The following is a 17,853-nucleotide window of genomic DNA, read 5'->3' as shown; positions in this document are numbered from 1 at the left end:
TTCCAGGCAAGAGCGGCAGCGGGAGAAAAAGCCCTCTTGCCTCCGTGTTGGTGCTCCGTGCTCTTGCGCCCCCTCTACCGGTCCCTTTGCGCGCTCCGCTCTTCCAAGGCAAAGGTGTCTTTTTTGTCCAGGCCCCACCCCCCCAGCGAAATCTGCGTAAAAGCCAATCAGAGCGAGGAGAAAACGGCAAACTTCCCGCCCACAACGGACCAACTTTCCAAATGATTATTGTTTTTAATTCAAGGGATCGTTCCTCCTCGCTAGCCAAAAGAATAATAATAAAAAAGAGGACCATCCCATGCGTATCCCGTCTCTTGAATTGCGAGTGTGTATCGCAGCGAGCCTCAGCTATGCCAGCGGACCGGGAGAAGTCGCCGATCCCGAGATTGTTCCAGACGGATAAACACAGCTGCACTTGCTGGGGAACTGATTCGCACTATAAATGATTCTCACTATAAACAGATAGCATGGCAGGCGTGCTATATATATTGCTGGCTCAGATTAGTGTCTAAATAAGCAGTGTGATGTAGTGGTTATAGTGTGTTGGGACCCACAGCCCCCGTTTTTGTTAATGGTCACTAGTTCCTTTTCCACCTTAGAGCAGATTTATGCCACAAGGTGCCATAGGAAGGCACTGGACATAGTAAAAGATCCATCGCATCCTGGTCACTGTCTCTTTGAGCTCCTGCCATCGGGACAGAGATACAGGACGATGAAGACAAGAACGAGCCGTCTTAAGAACAGCTTCTTCTCCAGAGCGATCTCGGCCCTGAATGGGAAGCCTGGACTTTGAAAGTCATCTAATCTTCCTTGCTGTACTATACTGTATTGTTTAATTAGTGTTTTTATGGAGCAGTCAAGTAATTTCGTTGTCCCCGAGAGGGGGCAATGACAATAAAGATATTATTATTATTATTATTATTATTATTATTATTATTAAATTCGAGGACATAACTTCACTTCCCGGTCTATATTTTAAAGTGCCCCTTAATATGCAAAATATGCTGCGGTATAGCTTCATACACACAAGCATTTTCCGATTAGCGACTCCATGAACTGCAAGGATCTCGTAGTCACTACCAGAATCTATAAGTTGAATACATAAAAATATTTTCTTCATCGAGTCAAAGCCACATCCAGTACTATCCCCTCTGGTAAGATGTACCCATAAGCTCATTTGCCTTTCTGTTATTATCCAGCTGTGAAGCTCTCTACTGAGATGATGGTCCAGTTCCCTTTTCAGAGTGAATACTTGACCCAATGAGGTAACAGCATGCAATGTAATTATCAGATATTGTTGCCCTCTTTCTTTACAGTGATGGAATTCTAAATTGACTCTTCATGGCTTTTAAGCTCAATAAAATGTCAAAAACAAATCAGGATGAAATTTGGAAAATATTTTAGCATGTTCTGGGAACTATTATAGCAATGGGAAAAAAATCTCCAGGTTGACGTGCTTAAAGGAAATAAGTACAGTCATAACTCGGGTTGAATGTGCTTCGGGTTGAGCGCGTTCGAGTTGCGCTCCGCGGCAACCTGGAAGTAACGGAGCGCATTACTTCCGGCTCTCGCGCATGTGAAGATGCTCAAAATGACGTCATGCGCATGCGTGGAAGTGGCAAAGCGTGATCCGCGCAAGTGCAGATGCACCGTCGCTTGTTACATTTGCTTCAGGATGTGAACGGGGCTCCGGAACGGATCCCGTTCACATCCCGAGGTACCACTGTATATCCATTTCTAGCAAGCATCCAATGAAAACAAAAGTGATAAAGAAAAATAATCCACAAATTGTATTTTAAAAATTTTTACACAACAAAGGCCTACACATCTTTCTTCCCCAACTCAATGTGTGGCTTGAAACATGTCTTAAAGATCTATACCTTCAGCAGCAGGCACTGATACAATTCAGAAACCTCATTTACACAGTCAGAAAAAGAGACAGAGATTAGGTATATAAATTTCTATAGCAATTTTAATCTGTTAATCCTGACAAAAATTTAAAATAGATATAAAGTCAATCATTTAGTGCTTGCCTATTAAAGTGTTTTTATACATGAAAAAGAACTATGTACATCTTAAGAGACTTCCAGTTTTAAACCACTCATCAACTTTACTCATGAAGGCGCATCTTGGCTTGTGGACCTTTAAGGCCTTTGTATTCCTATCCCCATTGTTCTCATTCTCGTGTTGGCAACAGGTAGAGAAATGGGAGGGGGAGTAGTGCTGGTGGAGGATGGAGAAAGTGTGTGAACCTGTTCAGGTATCACATTCCAAATAATTCAACATGGTTTGAGTTTAAAGCTCTCACACACACCTCCTTCTCGTTTATTCACACACGGTATCCTGAAAGAATTTATGTCTGTGATTTTTGAAAGTTGAGTGTTCATCAATATACTAATGTTCAAAAACAGTATACGTACCACAATTTGTTCCCACACCTCACAGTGACAGGGAGCAGAATAAGGCCTGGATATAGGACTCACACTAGGCTGAAAGCTTTCTCCAGAATATACTGCCTGAATAGTCTGTGCATACGTGCATATATGCCCCCCCCCGTGTGTGTGTGTGTGTGTGTGTGTACACACAGGCAAAGGTGAGAGTGTAAGCAAGAGAATGCTTGTGTGTGCACGCAAGTCAAGATAAACACATTACCAACCAAGGTGAACAAGCTGGGAAAAATATATACACAAATACTAACAACAATATGGTAAACTATGGCTTTTAGACATGGTTACAGTATTTCTAGACAAGGCTTCATTGTATTTTGTTTAGTAGCTGTTTTCAAAAGTAGCAAGAGGCAACCCACTCCAAATCAGTTATTCCAATCAATAAAATAAGGGAGATTAGATTTAAAAAAACCACAAAAGACTGCTTAGAATTTAATAGAAAATTTTGGTCAAAATACTTGTTTGTAAAAGCTCTTTATCAGGTGTTAGGATTCCATGAGCATTTCTTTGCTTGCTTAAACCAACTTGAAATAGAAAATAAAATGAAAAACCAAGTGTCATTTTCCTTAAAAGATGGAATTATTTTTGACTGCTAGTTGGTCATGATTCTATTTTCTTTGTTCAGTAAAACACTGAGCCATCAGAAAGTCTCACAGGGGCATATGTTCCATGTAGCTCTCTCCCTATACAGAAATGGGTTCACTGAGCTTTGGAACTTTTTATAGGTCAAGTACATAATGAGCTGAAGTAACAACCTCCAAATTAAAGTGCAGTAGATATCTTGAACTCCACACCCATTTTTATGACTTGGAAAGAAATTGAAGTGTTTCATAGCTCACAGAGCACTCATTTACAGCTCTTTTAAAAAAAACTTATTTCCTCTTCTGTTGGGTACAAAAATATTTAAATTAGCAAAAGCTAGCTGTATAAGAACTGGGATATATTTAAGAATCAAAGAATTCTTGCTGTCTCAGATTCAAATTTATTGTGGTAAAACCTCTTTTAAAAAAAGTAGAGCTGTACAAAACATCTAAATGGAATTTATTAAAACAAAAATGTTGAGCTGAATTTGTTCGTATTTAAAAAATCTTTCCCAAAAATACATTGCTAAATATACAAACTATATAATCAAGTCATTTTAATGGTGGGGTTTGCAATGACAAGGAGAAAGCTAAAAATCTGGACATGGAGCTGCAACATACAAATGACTTGGTACCTTTGTAATACCACATAAATAAACTTCAGTGAAACAAAAATTATACTTTTCTGAAGTGGTTTGAAAAGAAATACTTAAATAGACATTAAACATCATCCACAGAGAGAGCAGGAATGTTTATCCTCGGCCGTGTGAAAAATGCCATTTTCTCTCTACAAAACACAAACATCAATTGTTAATGAAAGTAAAAAATAAGACTTCACTATTCAACAGTCAGAAAATAAAAATCTATGTATGCCTTGTCATGTACAACTTCACAGAAGCCCTACAGTAAGACTTCCAAAACACTTTTGAAATAGCCAAATGATTTCAATATAATAAATCTTAATGAACTATAGCTACCACAAAAGGCATTTTATCAAATCCCACACTGTTTTCTATTTGATAAGCATGCTACAGAATGTTATAGGTAGGTCATTCATTTAAAAACAAAGGGATCTGACAAGTAAGACAGTATTGTGTCACTGCCAGATAAAGACATCATAATAGGAGTCTGTTTTCAGAAAACACCATACAAGGTTGTGACTCATTATCAGAAGATGACCATGATATGAGCATGATTACTTTGTTTCTACAGCCAAAGGTTTTTACGGTGCTGGTTAGTGAAGCTACATGAAAGGGGTAATCCATGCATTTGAGCAAAATCTGCAACGCATTTTCCTACCTGAATGACTGCACCTCTAAAGGCTCCTTTCGACTCTGGCCTCGTAGCCTATGCACATCTTTAGCAGCTGCTCTCATCATTTTATTAGCTTTGAGCTCGCACTTACATTCGACTTTTTCCACCTAAGTGATTGAGGAATAAAGCCATTAATTTAAATAAAGGCACAATAGGTTCTTTTCTAATCTGGCATCCTCTGTGTAAAACAAAACACTTCATTTCCATGTCCAACATAGGGCATTCAGGTGGGACTGATTTATTTTGAGCCATAAACCACCAAAGCTGTAAAAGAATCGAGAATGGGAGAGTGATTTCATGGGCACTATTGTTCCTACCAATGTGCCTAGAAAAAGCCTCCTTACCTCTGGACACTTGCACCTGCTGCACATGCTGATGTGAGCTTAACATCAATCCTACAATTCCATTCATATGAACAAATACAGAGGTAGATGAGAGGGAAAGTATGTGTCTCCTCATATACTTTTTGATCTGGTTTTACAAACAGATTTTTTTTTTAAGATGTTTTAGCTGGAATTTAAAAGCTTTTTGATGTTTTGAGTCACTGACTTGCCAATTATGCTTGTAATGAACCTACTGTCCCAAGTTACTGAAGCCTGACTAGCATCCTCCAGAAGTTAGGCATTTAGTGTTGCAAGTCCCCTGCTGTCAACAATCTCTGAGCAGAGATTTGGCAGGCATTCTCACTTTTGACTTTCAGGTGCCTCTTAAAAACCCTTTTATGACAACAGGGGTTGTTTTTTTAAAAAAGAGTAGCCAGTCACTTTAATGATAGTTCTATTTTTAAAAATGTCTTTGTACAGTGGTACCTCGGGTTACATACGCTTCAGGTTACAGACTCCGCTAACCCAGAAACAGTGCTTCAGGTTAAGAACTTTGCTTCAGGACGAGAACAGAAATCGTGCTCCAGTGGCCTGGCAGCAGCAGGAGGCCCCATTAGCTAAAGTGGTGCTTCAGGTTAAGAACAGTTTCAGGTTAAGTACGGACCTCCAGAACAAATTAAGTACTTAACCTGAGGTACCACTGTATTGCTATAAACCGCCCAGATATTTCATGATAGGGCAGTACAGAAATTCTTGAAAAAATGCATGTAGGTCCCACTATGCAAATGTAATCCATTCCAGAGAAACGGTTCATAAAGCGAGCCAATGATTTCCATTGTTTCCAATGGGGAAAATCCCACTGCGTATCCAACCAAGAAAAAAATGAGAGAAAGAAATCCATGGCTCCACCCTTGCTTCCACCCTACCAATGGTAAGCCCAGCTGTGTGTTGGATGAGCTGGTTTGACCATATTCAGGCCTTCCTCCCTATTACCTTTGAATTACAACCTTATGCCTTCAGACAGAGAGCCTCATCAGAGGCTGCGTACATCTTTGGTTCCAGGGGTTCCCCCGTTACTTGCACCCTTGGCAAGGATGGCCTCCACTCCAAGTCAGAGTGGAGAGGTGTGATTCTTGTCGTCGTCCCCCCGGGCCTGCACCCTTGGTGGGGGCCAACGTACCCAACCCCTCAGTATATCTCTGTTTGGTTCATATACACTCCCAGAGACAGAGAGATTTTGGACAATCAGGTGCAGATGATATCATGGTATTTCACCATGCCATACAGTTCTTTGAGATGGGGCTGAAGAGGGCAAGACAAGACAATTCTGACTAGACCCACTGAGACAGAACCTGTTTTAAATCCCACTAAAATGACAAGTGCTGAAAAAGTACCTCAAAGATTCCAGCAGGTTTCACTACCAGGAGAGCTTTTTTAAACACATCAAGGGTGGTATTCAGCTACAGTTTGGTCAGAGTGGGCCCACTATAATCAAAGGACCTAACTTTGTCATGTTCATTAATCACAATGGGCCCACACTGAGTAAAACATAATTGAAGCCTATTCCCTTGTTGAAAAGTTAATTGATAATGAAAAAGCATTCTGTAGTCGAAGAATGACTTGCCTGTTTCTCTACTAGTCTCATCAACATCTGAAATTGTTCATCTTTGTCTATGCACCGGGGTAGTTCCTTTTCCCCCTGACTTTGAGCTTGCTCTAGCTGTTCCTTCAGTTGCTTGAGGACAGAGATCTCTTGAACCAGCTGGTTGTGCCAGGTCTTTGAAGCCTGCAAGTCCAATTCCAGATCCAGTGAGGTACGGATTAGACGCTCACCTCCAGTGGACCTAACAGAAGACTGAACAACAACAAAAAAATATTTATTATAATGCTGAATTGTGATATCCTTTGATACACTTTGTCATGCTTAGAGATTTGAAATACTAATGGTTGCTGACACCAAACAGAAAATAATGGTTTGCATCCGGTGAAACAGGAATTCCATCTGCTCCTTCCCCATGCACCTCCAAAATATGCGCCAGAAGGTCTCCCAGTTCTTCAGAGCTGATTCTGAGAGTGCAAAGAGGGCTGGAGGGGGGAAGTGAGGAAGTGGAAGTTCTGTTGCATGCACAGAAGTCTCCTGCACCAGGGCAGCTGCAGCATCGGATGCATCCGGATATCTTTATGAGAAATGCTTCAGACATTCAGAAACTATGACAGCTTCAAAAATTATTCAGAACTGCATGCCAAATGCTCCGCAATATAATTTCTCTTTGACACATTAATGGAAACCGCAAAACACAAACCTTTAATAACATCAAGAGCCGTTGATGTTAATATGCAAAACTGGAACAGGGCACACAAATAACAGTTTAAATAATCGTTATTTTAAAAGAAACTAGGCTAGCTTGTGAAAAATGTATGCAGCTCAACAACTCAATAAAAGAAAACAGCATGTAAGATTTATTTATTTTTACCCTTTTCATCCTGACACTTCGCCTCTCCACAGCATTTCGAACAAAGGGTGGTTTCTTGGATAGTGTTGAACTATCACTATCACTACGATTAAGCTGAAAAAGAGAAATGAACAAAGGCACTGAGATAGGAAAGTTATTCATCTAAGGAGAGGTGGCTACACAGGAAGTGACTACAGTGGAGACAGACAGCATATACTTTCTATAGAGAAAGTCCTAGCCTCAATCCCTGGCATCTCCAGGCAGGGCTGTAGAAAGACTCCTGTCTGAAACCCTGAAGACCTGCTTCCAGTCAGAATAGACAATACTGAATTAGATGGACCAATGGCCGGACAATATAAAGTAGTTTTTATGTTGCCAAGATAAGGTTGTGTTGAGGTGGGATTAGAATCTTAAAACAGCGCAGCCTCCAAGACTTGCATTGGGAAATATTTTTTTAAGCAGGGTTTATACCAACTGCTACTCTGCTTGAATGCAACAGAATATGAAAAGTGAGTTCTGCAATGGGTTTTTCAGCCAAACACGTTGACACAAGATATTTAGGATCAGGGTAATAGAATGCAAAAGACCTACTTATCCATATTACTGAAATAAAATCTGCCTCACAGCAGAAAATAATATTTGAATGTCCACAGTTTGTTTAGAGCAGCAGAAGCGTGACAGGATTATATTCCTAGAGTTGAAGTTCTTTGCCTTTGTGTTGTTTCAGGATGCAAGGGAAAGCCTTTATCTATGTGACTTTTTATCCTGAACTCAGACAATGTTCCTTTGCTCTTGGGATACTCCTTCCAATTGCATATTCAAGGCATTCACTACATGCAGTGATCTGGCAACAAAGGAAGCAGCTTTATACTCCTTCTCCCTCCTTGAGGCATCAACTATCACACAAACTACTTTAATTTTTTTTTTAAGTGTTGTTATATTTTTGGAAGCCCCAATACATTCCATTCAGGGTAAGTAAATGGAGCAAAATCTGGAAAACCCTTTAGTGCATCTCCTGTTCACTGCACTGAGCCATCCATCTATCTTGCCATGCCTGAATGCCCCCTGTCATGTGCTATTTGTTCCATGGCCTGTTGCCCAAAGGCCTGTCTTAAAAAACAAGATGATGCAATTTAGAGGTTTAGCCTAGTGCCGAGAGTTCAACTTGCAGCTAAATCAAAAGGAAAATTGATAGCTGGTGAGCCTAACAGTGTCTGAATTGGGAAGCAATAAGTGTATCAGACCCTGTTGTGCTTCATCACAGCAATAGGCAGCCTTGATGTGCAGAAGGAACACCTCGTTCCTCAGCAGAGCGAGCCCATGCATCAATGAAAGGACCTTCCTGACAGTGTTTTCCTTGTTTGCTTCACAGACTGAAGTTAAAGAGAGAGGTTATTTATAGTCCTGCCTGATCCTGTCTTCTGGAACTAATTAATTATGAATAAACATTTAATCAAAGAGGTGAACTTGGAGCATACGTAACAGATGGACTGGACATATTCAGCCATATCGTACCTAGTTGAAGTCACAATAGTTTTCATTTTCAAATTTACATTCTCCCTCTCACCTCCACCCTTCTCTACGCAAAGGTCACACTGTTTTGAAAACACTTTATTCATTATTATGCCAGGATAAAATTGGCAGAGGTCTCACCCATGAGGTCTGTTATTAAGCATATTGGCCAGTAAGTCTATACGCTAAGTTTCTAAGAAAACAATACAGCAACACAGTAATAAAGAATGTAATTCAGGGTCAAGTGATTTTTAAAAACAACACCACCTAAGGATATTTGTCACAGTTGTCCCCTAGTTTCTTTTCCAGTTCTAGAGAGACAGGGAAGAATATAGGAAGCAAGCTCTGGGGGTGAGATTAGAGTTCAGCCTATGTGTCGTAACACAGGTAACCCTTGAGAAATTCTATGGTAAGTATAATTGAGTTAACTGCTATCTTTCGATGGACAGCCATCACATGCAATGAACTATTTATATAATTAAGTAAATTTATATCCCACCCATGCTCTCAAAGGAGCCCTACACCTACTGAGATAAAAACTACAGAAAATGGACATGGTTCAAAACTCTGGGGAGACTCCCGTGAAAGAAGACAAAATCCCATGGGACTCAGAACTGGAAAATGACCTGAAATTGTGATCTCTTTGCTGATGTAAACATTTTCCAGTTCATGGAAGAGAACAAAACAACCCTTGCATATTTGAACCTCTATGAGTGCACACATTGCTACTGCTGGATGTACACAAAAGACCCTTCTGTTAATGTTTAGATGAAAACTGCTCTGCTGTCAAAAAGTGACAAACCATATAGGTATGACTACAAAATTGAACTGATCTAACTCCTGCTGAAAGAAGAGCTAATAGTATACATGCAAGTTTCCCTTAGTTTAGAAGGGTGATCAGGCATAAGACATACACATAACTTATTTACTATAATCCATATAGTCACTTTAGGCAGATACTGACCTGACAGAAATAGTTATATACTACCAGTTTTATTGCTTGGTAGCATATGTAGTTCTATATTTTTTCAGATCTTATTAAATGTTTTATCATGTTGTGAATCACTTCACTATTTGTTGTAATTAAAGGGCACCATATAAATACATCAAATAAATAAATACAAGTAGGAGACAGTTTTATAATGTATTTCTTTAAATTTGAGTGAGCTAAATGAACAAACTACCGGTAAATGATGTGCTTATGAATCTGTTTCCTTGACTGCCTATATTGGTAATTCTTTAATGAAAACATGGATTTTAAAATGCATTAATATAGGATGCAATCCAGATAGATGAAACAACCACTAAGTGTTAAGGGATTTCTGAAGCTCCCTAAAAGAACACACCACTGTTGTTTAAATTCTCCCACATTCAAAAAGTGGGGGATCTGAAAAAGAAAGCAGAAGAGGCACATGTTCACCAATTTTTCCTACAGATTTCACCTTTAAACAGTGGTTGTGCCAAATCCTCACACTTTTTTTTTGCATTTGAGAGAATTGAAAGCACAACTGGAGTTTCTATGGATGTGCCTTCCAACAATTCCATATGTACGTGTGGGTAGGGCGACTGGGTGTCCTCTGAATCATGGCTTGCAGTTTGCAACTTTTGTTTTAATTACTTCTAGGCCATGGCATTTAATATTGGATTTCAGATGTCAATTTATCTGAGCGTCTTAGTGACATTTTCATCTACCTTTTACAGAAAGTGGGTATACGCTACCTATGAGTATTCTGTCCACAGACAGAGAAAAGTGCTGTTTTTCTTACCCGACACACATACTGGCTCTGTGGTCCTGGAGAAAAGGTTTTGGAACGGATAATAGTGCTGCCTCTAACAAAAGGAGTTCGTAGAGGGTTAGAAGTTCTTTTATCTTTTGGACGAACTACTGCAGAAGATTGTGCAAGGCTCTCTGTGTTGGTCTCTTTATCCACCTACAATACAGATAGATATTCGTAAGTTTATTTTTCTCCACCAAAGTACCATCAATCTGTCTTACAGCTCTAAGGTTTGATTGACCGGGTGAATTCTGCACCTTTTTCTTCACTATATATAGGGCAGAATAATATTATAGTGCATTTCAGACATGAATCACTACCATCAAGTTTTAATTTAGAATCAGCACTTCTAAAAACACCACAGTACAGACACATACCATAATAAGAGAGAGAAAACATGAAAGTTAAAATCCAGCACAGAGTTAAACATATCTAAGGCTAAACTCATTCATTTCAGTGTCTCAAGTGCCCTGGGTTCTGTGTTGGAATTATGGACTATAAAATTTGTAAATACAATTTTATGTAAGAAATTAGTACTGGCTGGAAGTTGAGGGGGCAGGGTGCCAGAAGGAAATGACAGGAGAAACAGAATCCAGGAGCTCTCCTTGTAAAACTGCTAACATAGAAATATAAGCCTGTTCAACAACTTCCTAGATTTGCTTGAGAAAACAGATTAACTGTGCATGGAAGCATGAACGTAACCTGGTTTGCCTATGCAAATATTTGTTTGTGCTGCCAAGGTCATACAGGTATACTGCATTCTTTGACAGCAATATATTTGGGCAGAGTTTGCTGGTCTGATTCACCATATCTCATTACTGGAGACTTACATGATTCTCTTCTAACAACAAATCAGGAACTTTCAACTAGTTCGGAATGTGAAGTTTCACCCTACAGTAAGAGTGCTACAGAAGCTACTTAACTCACTTGGCAAGAATGTTTGCAGGCTACAGTGAAAAACAAAACAAAATAAACATCAAACCCAATACTGAATGTCTCTCGCTTCCTCCCTTCTTACCTTCTGTATGCCAAATGTTTGTATTCTACTATTTCCCTGATGCGTTCACAACTAAGCATGTGCTGCGTGAAGCCTAGCAAACAATTCACAAGCAAATGGAAAACAAAAAAGCTCAATTCCATCATGTTAGAGGTGAAACAAGGGCACTGCAGCAACAACATAGTGCTTAAGTCAGCTTGTCCTTCTAATCACCTGCTTACATAGGACTTTGCGTTCCTTGTGCTTTCTTTACCTTGATGGCTGCTGACTCAGCCGGTGACAAGGATGTGGTCTCTTCTGTTTCCCATATTGCCCTTCCACTATAAAACCCTCCTCCTCCTCCTTCTTCTTCATTTTCACTGTTGCCATCTTGCTCAGCATCTTCTTCATCTTGCCTGTTACATAACAAAACTTCACTGTGAATAGGCAAAGCACCCTTGGAACACCAACCGTAAGAGCTTTGGCAAAGCTAACAGTAATCTCAGACAAAGTGAGCATAATTTCTACAGCACTATGAGATGCACCGCACTGCTATATAATACAGTGGCATGAGCACGCTACTAGTTAAAGGGAGAATAAATTTGGGCTTATCAGTGTGATACACCACATTCCACGCCATACCTTATTCATCCTTTGTGAGGTCCTAAAAACAATAACTCAGAACTACTACCCACGAAGAGAAACCCCAAACAATCCTTCCACATGGTGTCACTGCATGCAGCAAGCTGTACTGTTTGTACTAGGACTTATCACATTAGTCATCTTGGTTGCATGGAATATAGTCATCAGGGATATGAATCACCAATTGTGAATACACTTCACTATACTAGGTTGATTCACGCAGTTTAATACAAATGTTGTGCGCTTCCATGTCAATATGCAACAAAGGTCTCCAAAAGGTATGTATGAGTTGAGCTTAGCCCAAGCCCAAGAGGTTATAAACAGAACATTTAGAATGAGTATTTCACTTGCCTTATACGTATGAATAAAGTGATCATCAGACACAATCTGGCTCAAAAGGGCAATCACACAGATTCTTTTTTGAACTTAATAAAAGCACAGCTCCAGCATTTCTGGGAACACCTTAGCAGTTTTTTTATCTAACTAATTTAAACAAATTAAACTGATTAGGCTACACTCTGCTGCGACACACTAATAATGGAATAAACTAGAGCCTATGCATTCAATTCAGGTAAAAATATAAAATACTGTTTCTTCAAAAATTAGAAGTGTAAAGGTTGACTTCTAAAAGTTAAGAATTTAACTTTTAACCTTGTTATCTCCTTCATTTCTGAAAAATGGTTAGAGAGAAATATTCTTCTATGGGGAATTCAGGGAAGGGTATGTGCAAAATTGCTACACAATAGCGACAAAACCTTTTGACTACATGTTGTCTCCTTAAATTTAACTCTTTCCTTTTTAATATTATCATAAAAGCCCATAGAAACTACAGCACTGCAGAGTTGTAATACAACAGTTTCATATCACTTACCAGTTCTCACTAGTAAGTAAAGTGCTCCTGCTTTCTTCTAGCTTTTTCTCTACAGCTTCGAGTTCAACAGCAGTCTGTTCCAGCAGTGCAGATACAGAGTCCTTTGGGGAATGAGTTAATGACATTGTTATTTCTTAATGTCCATTTAGTTTCAACAGAAGCTATCATTACTGAAACCCAGAGAATAGTATTCTGCCAGCTAAGTACACAGTTTAGCGAAAAACAAAAGCTTCACATTTTCTGAGAGGAGTTACCATATTTTTCTGTGTGTAAGACGCCTCAATGTATAAGATGATCCCTATTTTTTTGAACCCAAAATTAAGTAAACAAAAGCCTAAAATAGAAGTGAAAATCCGGACGATTGGCAGCGGCGGCAGAAAGTTGTTGATATGTTTTTTGGCCAATTGCCCTCAAAATTTCCAGCGTGAGGTACATGCAGTGGTGCAGATGTAGAGGCTCGGTGGCTGCAGGGAAGTGATGGGCAGGAAGCTCCCACGCAGGATGCCAAGGCCCACTCTGTGCCAGGCCATGCAGTCAAGCAAACCAAGCCGAGGAAGGCGAGGAGCGGGCCAGGGGCGGGGCGAGGGTTTGAGAGAGAGAGAATAAAGGAAAGAAGGGTGAGGAAAGGTAGCCGAGGCAGCTCTTGGCAGTGGCTGCTCTCCCTCTGGTGGTCGAGCTAAGAGTGGCTGCAGAAGGTGAGCTAGCTGCCAGCCCACAGCCAGCAGGGAAAGGAGGAGGGGACGGTGGCAGGAGGGACCGCCTCAGCCTGCCCAAGCCAAAATCCCAGACATTTGCTTAAATATTTTTAAAATCCCCCCAGATGCCCATGTTCTGTGTATAAGATGACCCCCAATTTTTAAACTATTTTTTTGAAAACAAAAACCCCTTGCGTTATGCACGGGAAAATGTGGCATATTTCAGACCCACAAATCTGAGGTTTTGTCTTCTATCCTAGTGTGGCTTGTGCAAAATATCTTCATTCACAAGTTATTACCATTTTTTCAGTGCAGGGTAGTTTGGAACAGACATCATCTTGCTTATTTTTACTTTGCGCCTGCAGGTATTTATAGCTAAGGAGGTTATACCAACGCGTTGACCTCTCTCCAGATTTGCACGTCTCAGCGAGGCTAATTTGTGCACCTCCCTGCAGAAACAAAAAAAAACAGCAATGGACATCTTCATAACATTCAAATAGCAAGGAAAACAAATGTTGAGAGAAATGCATGACCTTGAGGTACGTACATCATTTTCCTTCCCTTGCAATTTCTGCATTACACAGATAATGATTTGTGCATTACACAGACCAGTTTGCAGAAATAGCACTTCGGCATGAGTGCAACCCCTGCTTCAAGCGCCATGGGTGCTCCCAGGATATTTGTGTTGGGATCCACTTTTGAATATCAACTGACCCATGCAGACACACAAATAAGTCGCTTCAGTAAGCACTGCCTGCTGCAACTGTCAGAAGTCCCATATGCTCCCAAGGTGCTTGTGGGTGTACCATCATTAAGAGAGAACAAAATTAAAGTGTGCAACCTTATGGCAAGAACTTGAAGTCATGCATTCATAAATTCATTGTGACAGAAGAAGACCAGTGCTAAAAATAACAACAGATAGTTGATATATCAAAGACATCACATATATCTGTAATTTTTGTTCTGCTTAGGTTTTATTAACAGTTTTATGCTGGCTTCATGTTTATAGTCGCTACTATTATAACAATCTACAAAAATGCAAATGCAACACCCTGGCTAATAACTGTTAGTGAATATATAATCGGTTATGATGTCATTCAAAATATACAAACAAGCCACTTCAATATGATGTATATATCATACAACACATCTCACAAAATATACAAGTAACTACAAGTTGTTATATGTATCAGAGTCAAACAAAGAATCAAACAAATCAATGAACAGCGAGGAACGCCAAGCCGTCTCTCAAAGGAAGACGTCTCTATTATAACAGACGTCTCTGTTATAACGGGCTGCAATCCTAAGCCCATATACCTGGGAACAAGCCCCATGGGACTAAATGGGACTTGCTTTTGAGTAGACGTGGTTAGGATTACAGCTCTAGTTGTTTAATATATGAGCTTGTTTTCATTGGTTTGTGGTTTGTATTATCCTTGTATCAATAAACACTGATACAAATACCTTAAAAGGAAAGATAGAACTGTAATAAATAAATAAATAAATAAATAAATAAATAAATAAATAAATAAATGTAAATAAAATTATTACTTTCCAGAAAATAGTTACAAAGTTCTGTCTGGTAATGTAATAGTTATACAGGGAACCCTAACTATCAGTCAAATGATAGTTTAAACACTAAAAGCTTTAAGCCAACAGCATAAACACTAACCAAGCATTCTTCAAGGTGGTACTTATTCAAAGCGCAGACATCAATCCTTAATGTCTTCTGTCGTAATACAGAGTAAGGGATTGCAACACAAAATAATTCATTGTAAATTAGATTGTCTGATGCTTCCATTAGGCTTGTGCGGAACAAACAGCTTGTGCTTTCAGAAGAAGGAAGAATAGCCAAACGAACACTCCTGTTGAAAAATAGCTATAATCAGCATTATTTACTTTACAAGCATATGTGAAGGATATTACAGTTCAGCACAGCGTCCCCACACAAGAACTTAGCATAAGCAACAGGATCAATCCCAAATATAATAGTCAGCATTATGCTGCTGTATACTTGCCCTGAAACAGTAGCCATATAGTAGGCGCTGCTATTTTACAACGTCTAATTATTTCAGCAGGGTTTCTGTTGGATATCTATCATACAGAGCTGGCAAGATGAAATATATTAAAGTTCATTTATTAGCATAATTTAGTCAGAAATTAAAGACAGGAATATTGTGCACGAGCTACAGGCATGTGAAAATATCTGGGAAAGACTGTCTAAAAACCTCTGTTTCTGTCTTGGATTATTTTCTCCCATCTTTTGTACACAGACAGAAGAGAGACAGAAAACTGTGATGAGCCACATAATCTACATAAAGCAAACAACAGCTTGCTGAAATTCCCTTATGGGAAGACATTAGGACAAATAATTATCCAGTTTCCCAGAACTATTCATTACTATTCTTTTACAGAGAAAAACATTTACAAATAGACTATAGTCAGATAATGCATGCATTAATCCATTAAACCATTAATTAACTCCAGTTTATGCTTAATCTTGACTCGGAACTACTATAGTTAATTTCCTCTGCTTCCGAGAAAATATTTTCAAGACGAGTACTCTTTAAAAGCAAACCAAGCTGGGTCAGTTAATGCTTTTAACATTTGCAGCTTTGCTTGTATGTGCTCCATGGAAGTTTCCTTCTAATTTTTGTATTTCACAGAGGCTTCTTCTGTAGCAGCTGAGCTATTCAATGAGGACAGATAGAAGGACAATCTGTGGTTGTTACAGCTACCAAACCCCATGCTCTGCTAAGTCCTGTACCAGCCAAGGCGGAAAAGGGGGAGTAGTTGGAGGAAAAGAGGTTTCCCAGTATTACAGTGGTGTACTCCCCTCTTCCACCCCACTCCTTAAACTGGGTGTGTGTCAGGTGAATGGGAACGCTTTGGATCCAGCACTACTGAAATTATGATTCAGCAGAGCATCCAATTCTACCAATATATACCACTGCATTGTGAAATTTACCATCCTATTTCCTGTGTATGGGTTATATCCAATGCTAGTGAAAGAACTTCACAGAAAAAAGCACACCAAGAACTCAGGCCAATGTAAGTTTCAATGGTGGGAGTGGTCCCTACTCACAAATCAATACTAACAAAAACTAATCCATTCAAAAGTATGTATTCTGACAAGGATTACAAACTCAAATAGAGATGGAAACTTACATTGGCCTGAGTTCTTGGTGTGCTTTTTTCTTGGTATATTTAATAACAAGAACTCCACCTTATTTTAAGTGAAAGAACTTCTGCATCTGTAATAGGACTTCCTCTCCCCCATCCTGAACACTCACCCCACTTTGCTTTGGGTTTCCCACTATTCCTCCAGAGTGAATTTTTTTTTTTGGGGGGGGGGGAGGTTAGGGGTGTGCAGGAAGTGGGGTTGAAGTCCCATTGCACAAGCAGAAGTCCTTTATGCTAGATAGAGTAGTTTGCTGTTTGGTTCCTCACACAACAGGATAATTAGTAGCCATAATGTTCAATTGTGGAGATTATACCCCAAAAGAGTGATGTAGCAGTCAAAGTGTGGAAACACTATTTCGTACATTTGGAAGCACTGTTCTTTTCATTTCAAGTTAAATTGTGAATGAATTCTGGGAGTGGGGACTTTAATTTAATATAATTTTTGTACCTATAAAGCACTATAGCTGACTTAACAAGCACAATCCTATAAAGTGGAACCTTGGTTCTTGAACGCTTTGGTACTTAAACATTTTGGCTTCCGAATGCCGAAAACCTTGAAGTAAGTGTTCTGGTTTTCAAATGTTTTTCAGAAGCCAAACATCTGACGCAGCTGTCGGTTATTGGTTCTGGAGTGCCTTGCTTTTCAAACGTTTCAGAAGTTGACAGACTTCCGGAATGGATTATGTTTGAGAACCAAGGTACCACTGTATATGTCTATTCAGAACCAAGTCCCTCCCCATGTTCAGTGGTGCTTACTCCCATGTAAATGTGTATAGGATTGCAGCCCAACAAGACTCCTTAACTAAAGATTAGGGTAACAACAACATAAACAACAACAAACAGTTTTACTTCACAACTGAAGTAAGCATATTTGGGAAATCACACTTGCAAGCAATAAAATGGATCCCTTATGAGCTGGTCAATTGCCTTCATAACAAATTAGCCAAAAGACAATGAATCTGCAAAAGCACACAGGAATGCAACAAATTTTAGAAAATAATTCCAATTTCCCATGCCATATGCTAAAGTTGGCACTTATCTATCTTTTGATAGTCAGCTTATTCAATACTGATTTCTCTCT

General features: G+C 39.4%; 1 protein-coding gene across 2 annotated transcripts in view; it reads right to left on the bottom strand.

Annotated features, from left to right (window-relative positions):
• Positions 1-1,954: 1,954 nt before the first annotated feature.
• Positions 1,955-17,853, bottom strand: part of WWC1 (WW and C2 domain containing 1) — a 78,670-nt gene continuing 62,771 nt past the window's right edge. For both annotated transcript variants that reach the window (XM_053376503.1, XM_053376502.1), the window contains 9 exons: positions 15,262-15,454; positions 13,889-14,038; positions 12,895-12,995; positions 11,656-11,797; positions 10,397-10,561; positions 7,140-7,232; positions 6,290-6,520; positions 4,328-4,449; positions 1,955-3,815 (listed from right to left, as the gene is read on the bottom strand). In XM_053376503.1, the coding sequence (XP_053232478.1) occupies positions 3,749-3,815; positions 4,328-4,449; positions 6,290-6,520; positions 7,140-7,232; positions 10,397-10,561; positions 11,656-11,797; positions 12,895-12,995; positions 13,889-14,038; positions 15,262-15,454 (1,264 nt within the window). In that variant the 3' untranslated portion in view covers positions 1,955-3,748. The remainder of the gene's footprint in view (positions 3,816-4,327; positions 4,450-6,289; positions 6,521-7,139; positions 7,233-10,396; positions 10,562-11,655; positions 11,798-12,894; positions 12,996-13,888; positions 14,039-15,261; positions 15,455-17,853) is intronic.

This window comes from Podarcis raffonei, chromosome 2, assembly GCF_027172205.1.
Source record: "Podarcis raffonei isolate rPodRaf1 chromosome 2, rPodRaf1.pri, whole genome shotgun sequence".
In the NCBI taxonomy this organism is placed as follows: domain Eukaryota; kingdom Metazoa; phylum Chordata; class Lepidosauria; order Squamata; family Lacertidae; genus Podarcis; species Podarcis raffonei.
The sequence above is the reverse complement of the archived record's forward strand: the minus strand, read 5'-3'. Positions and strand labels throughout refer to the sequence as shown.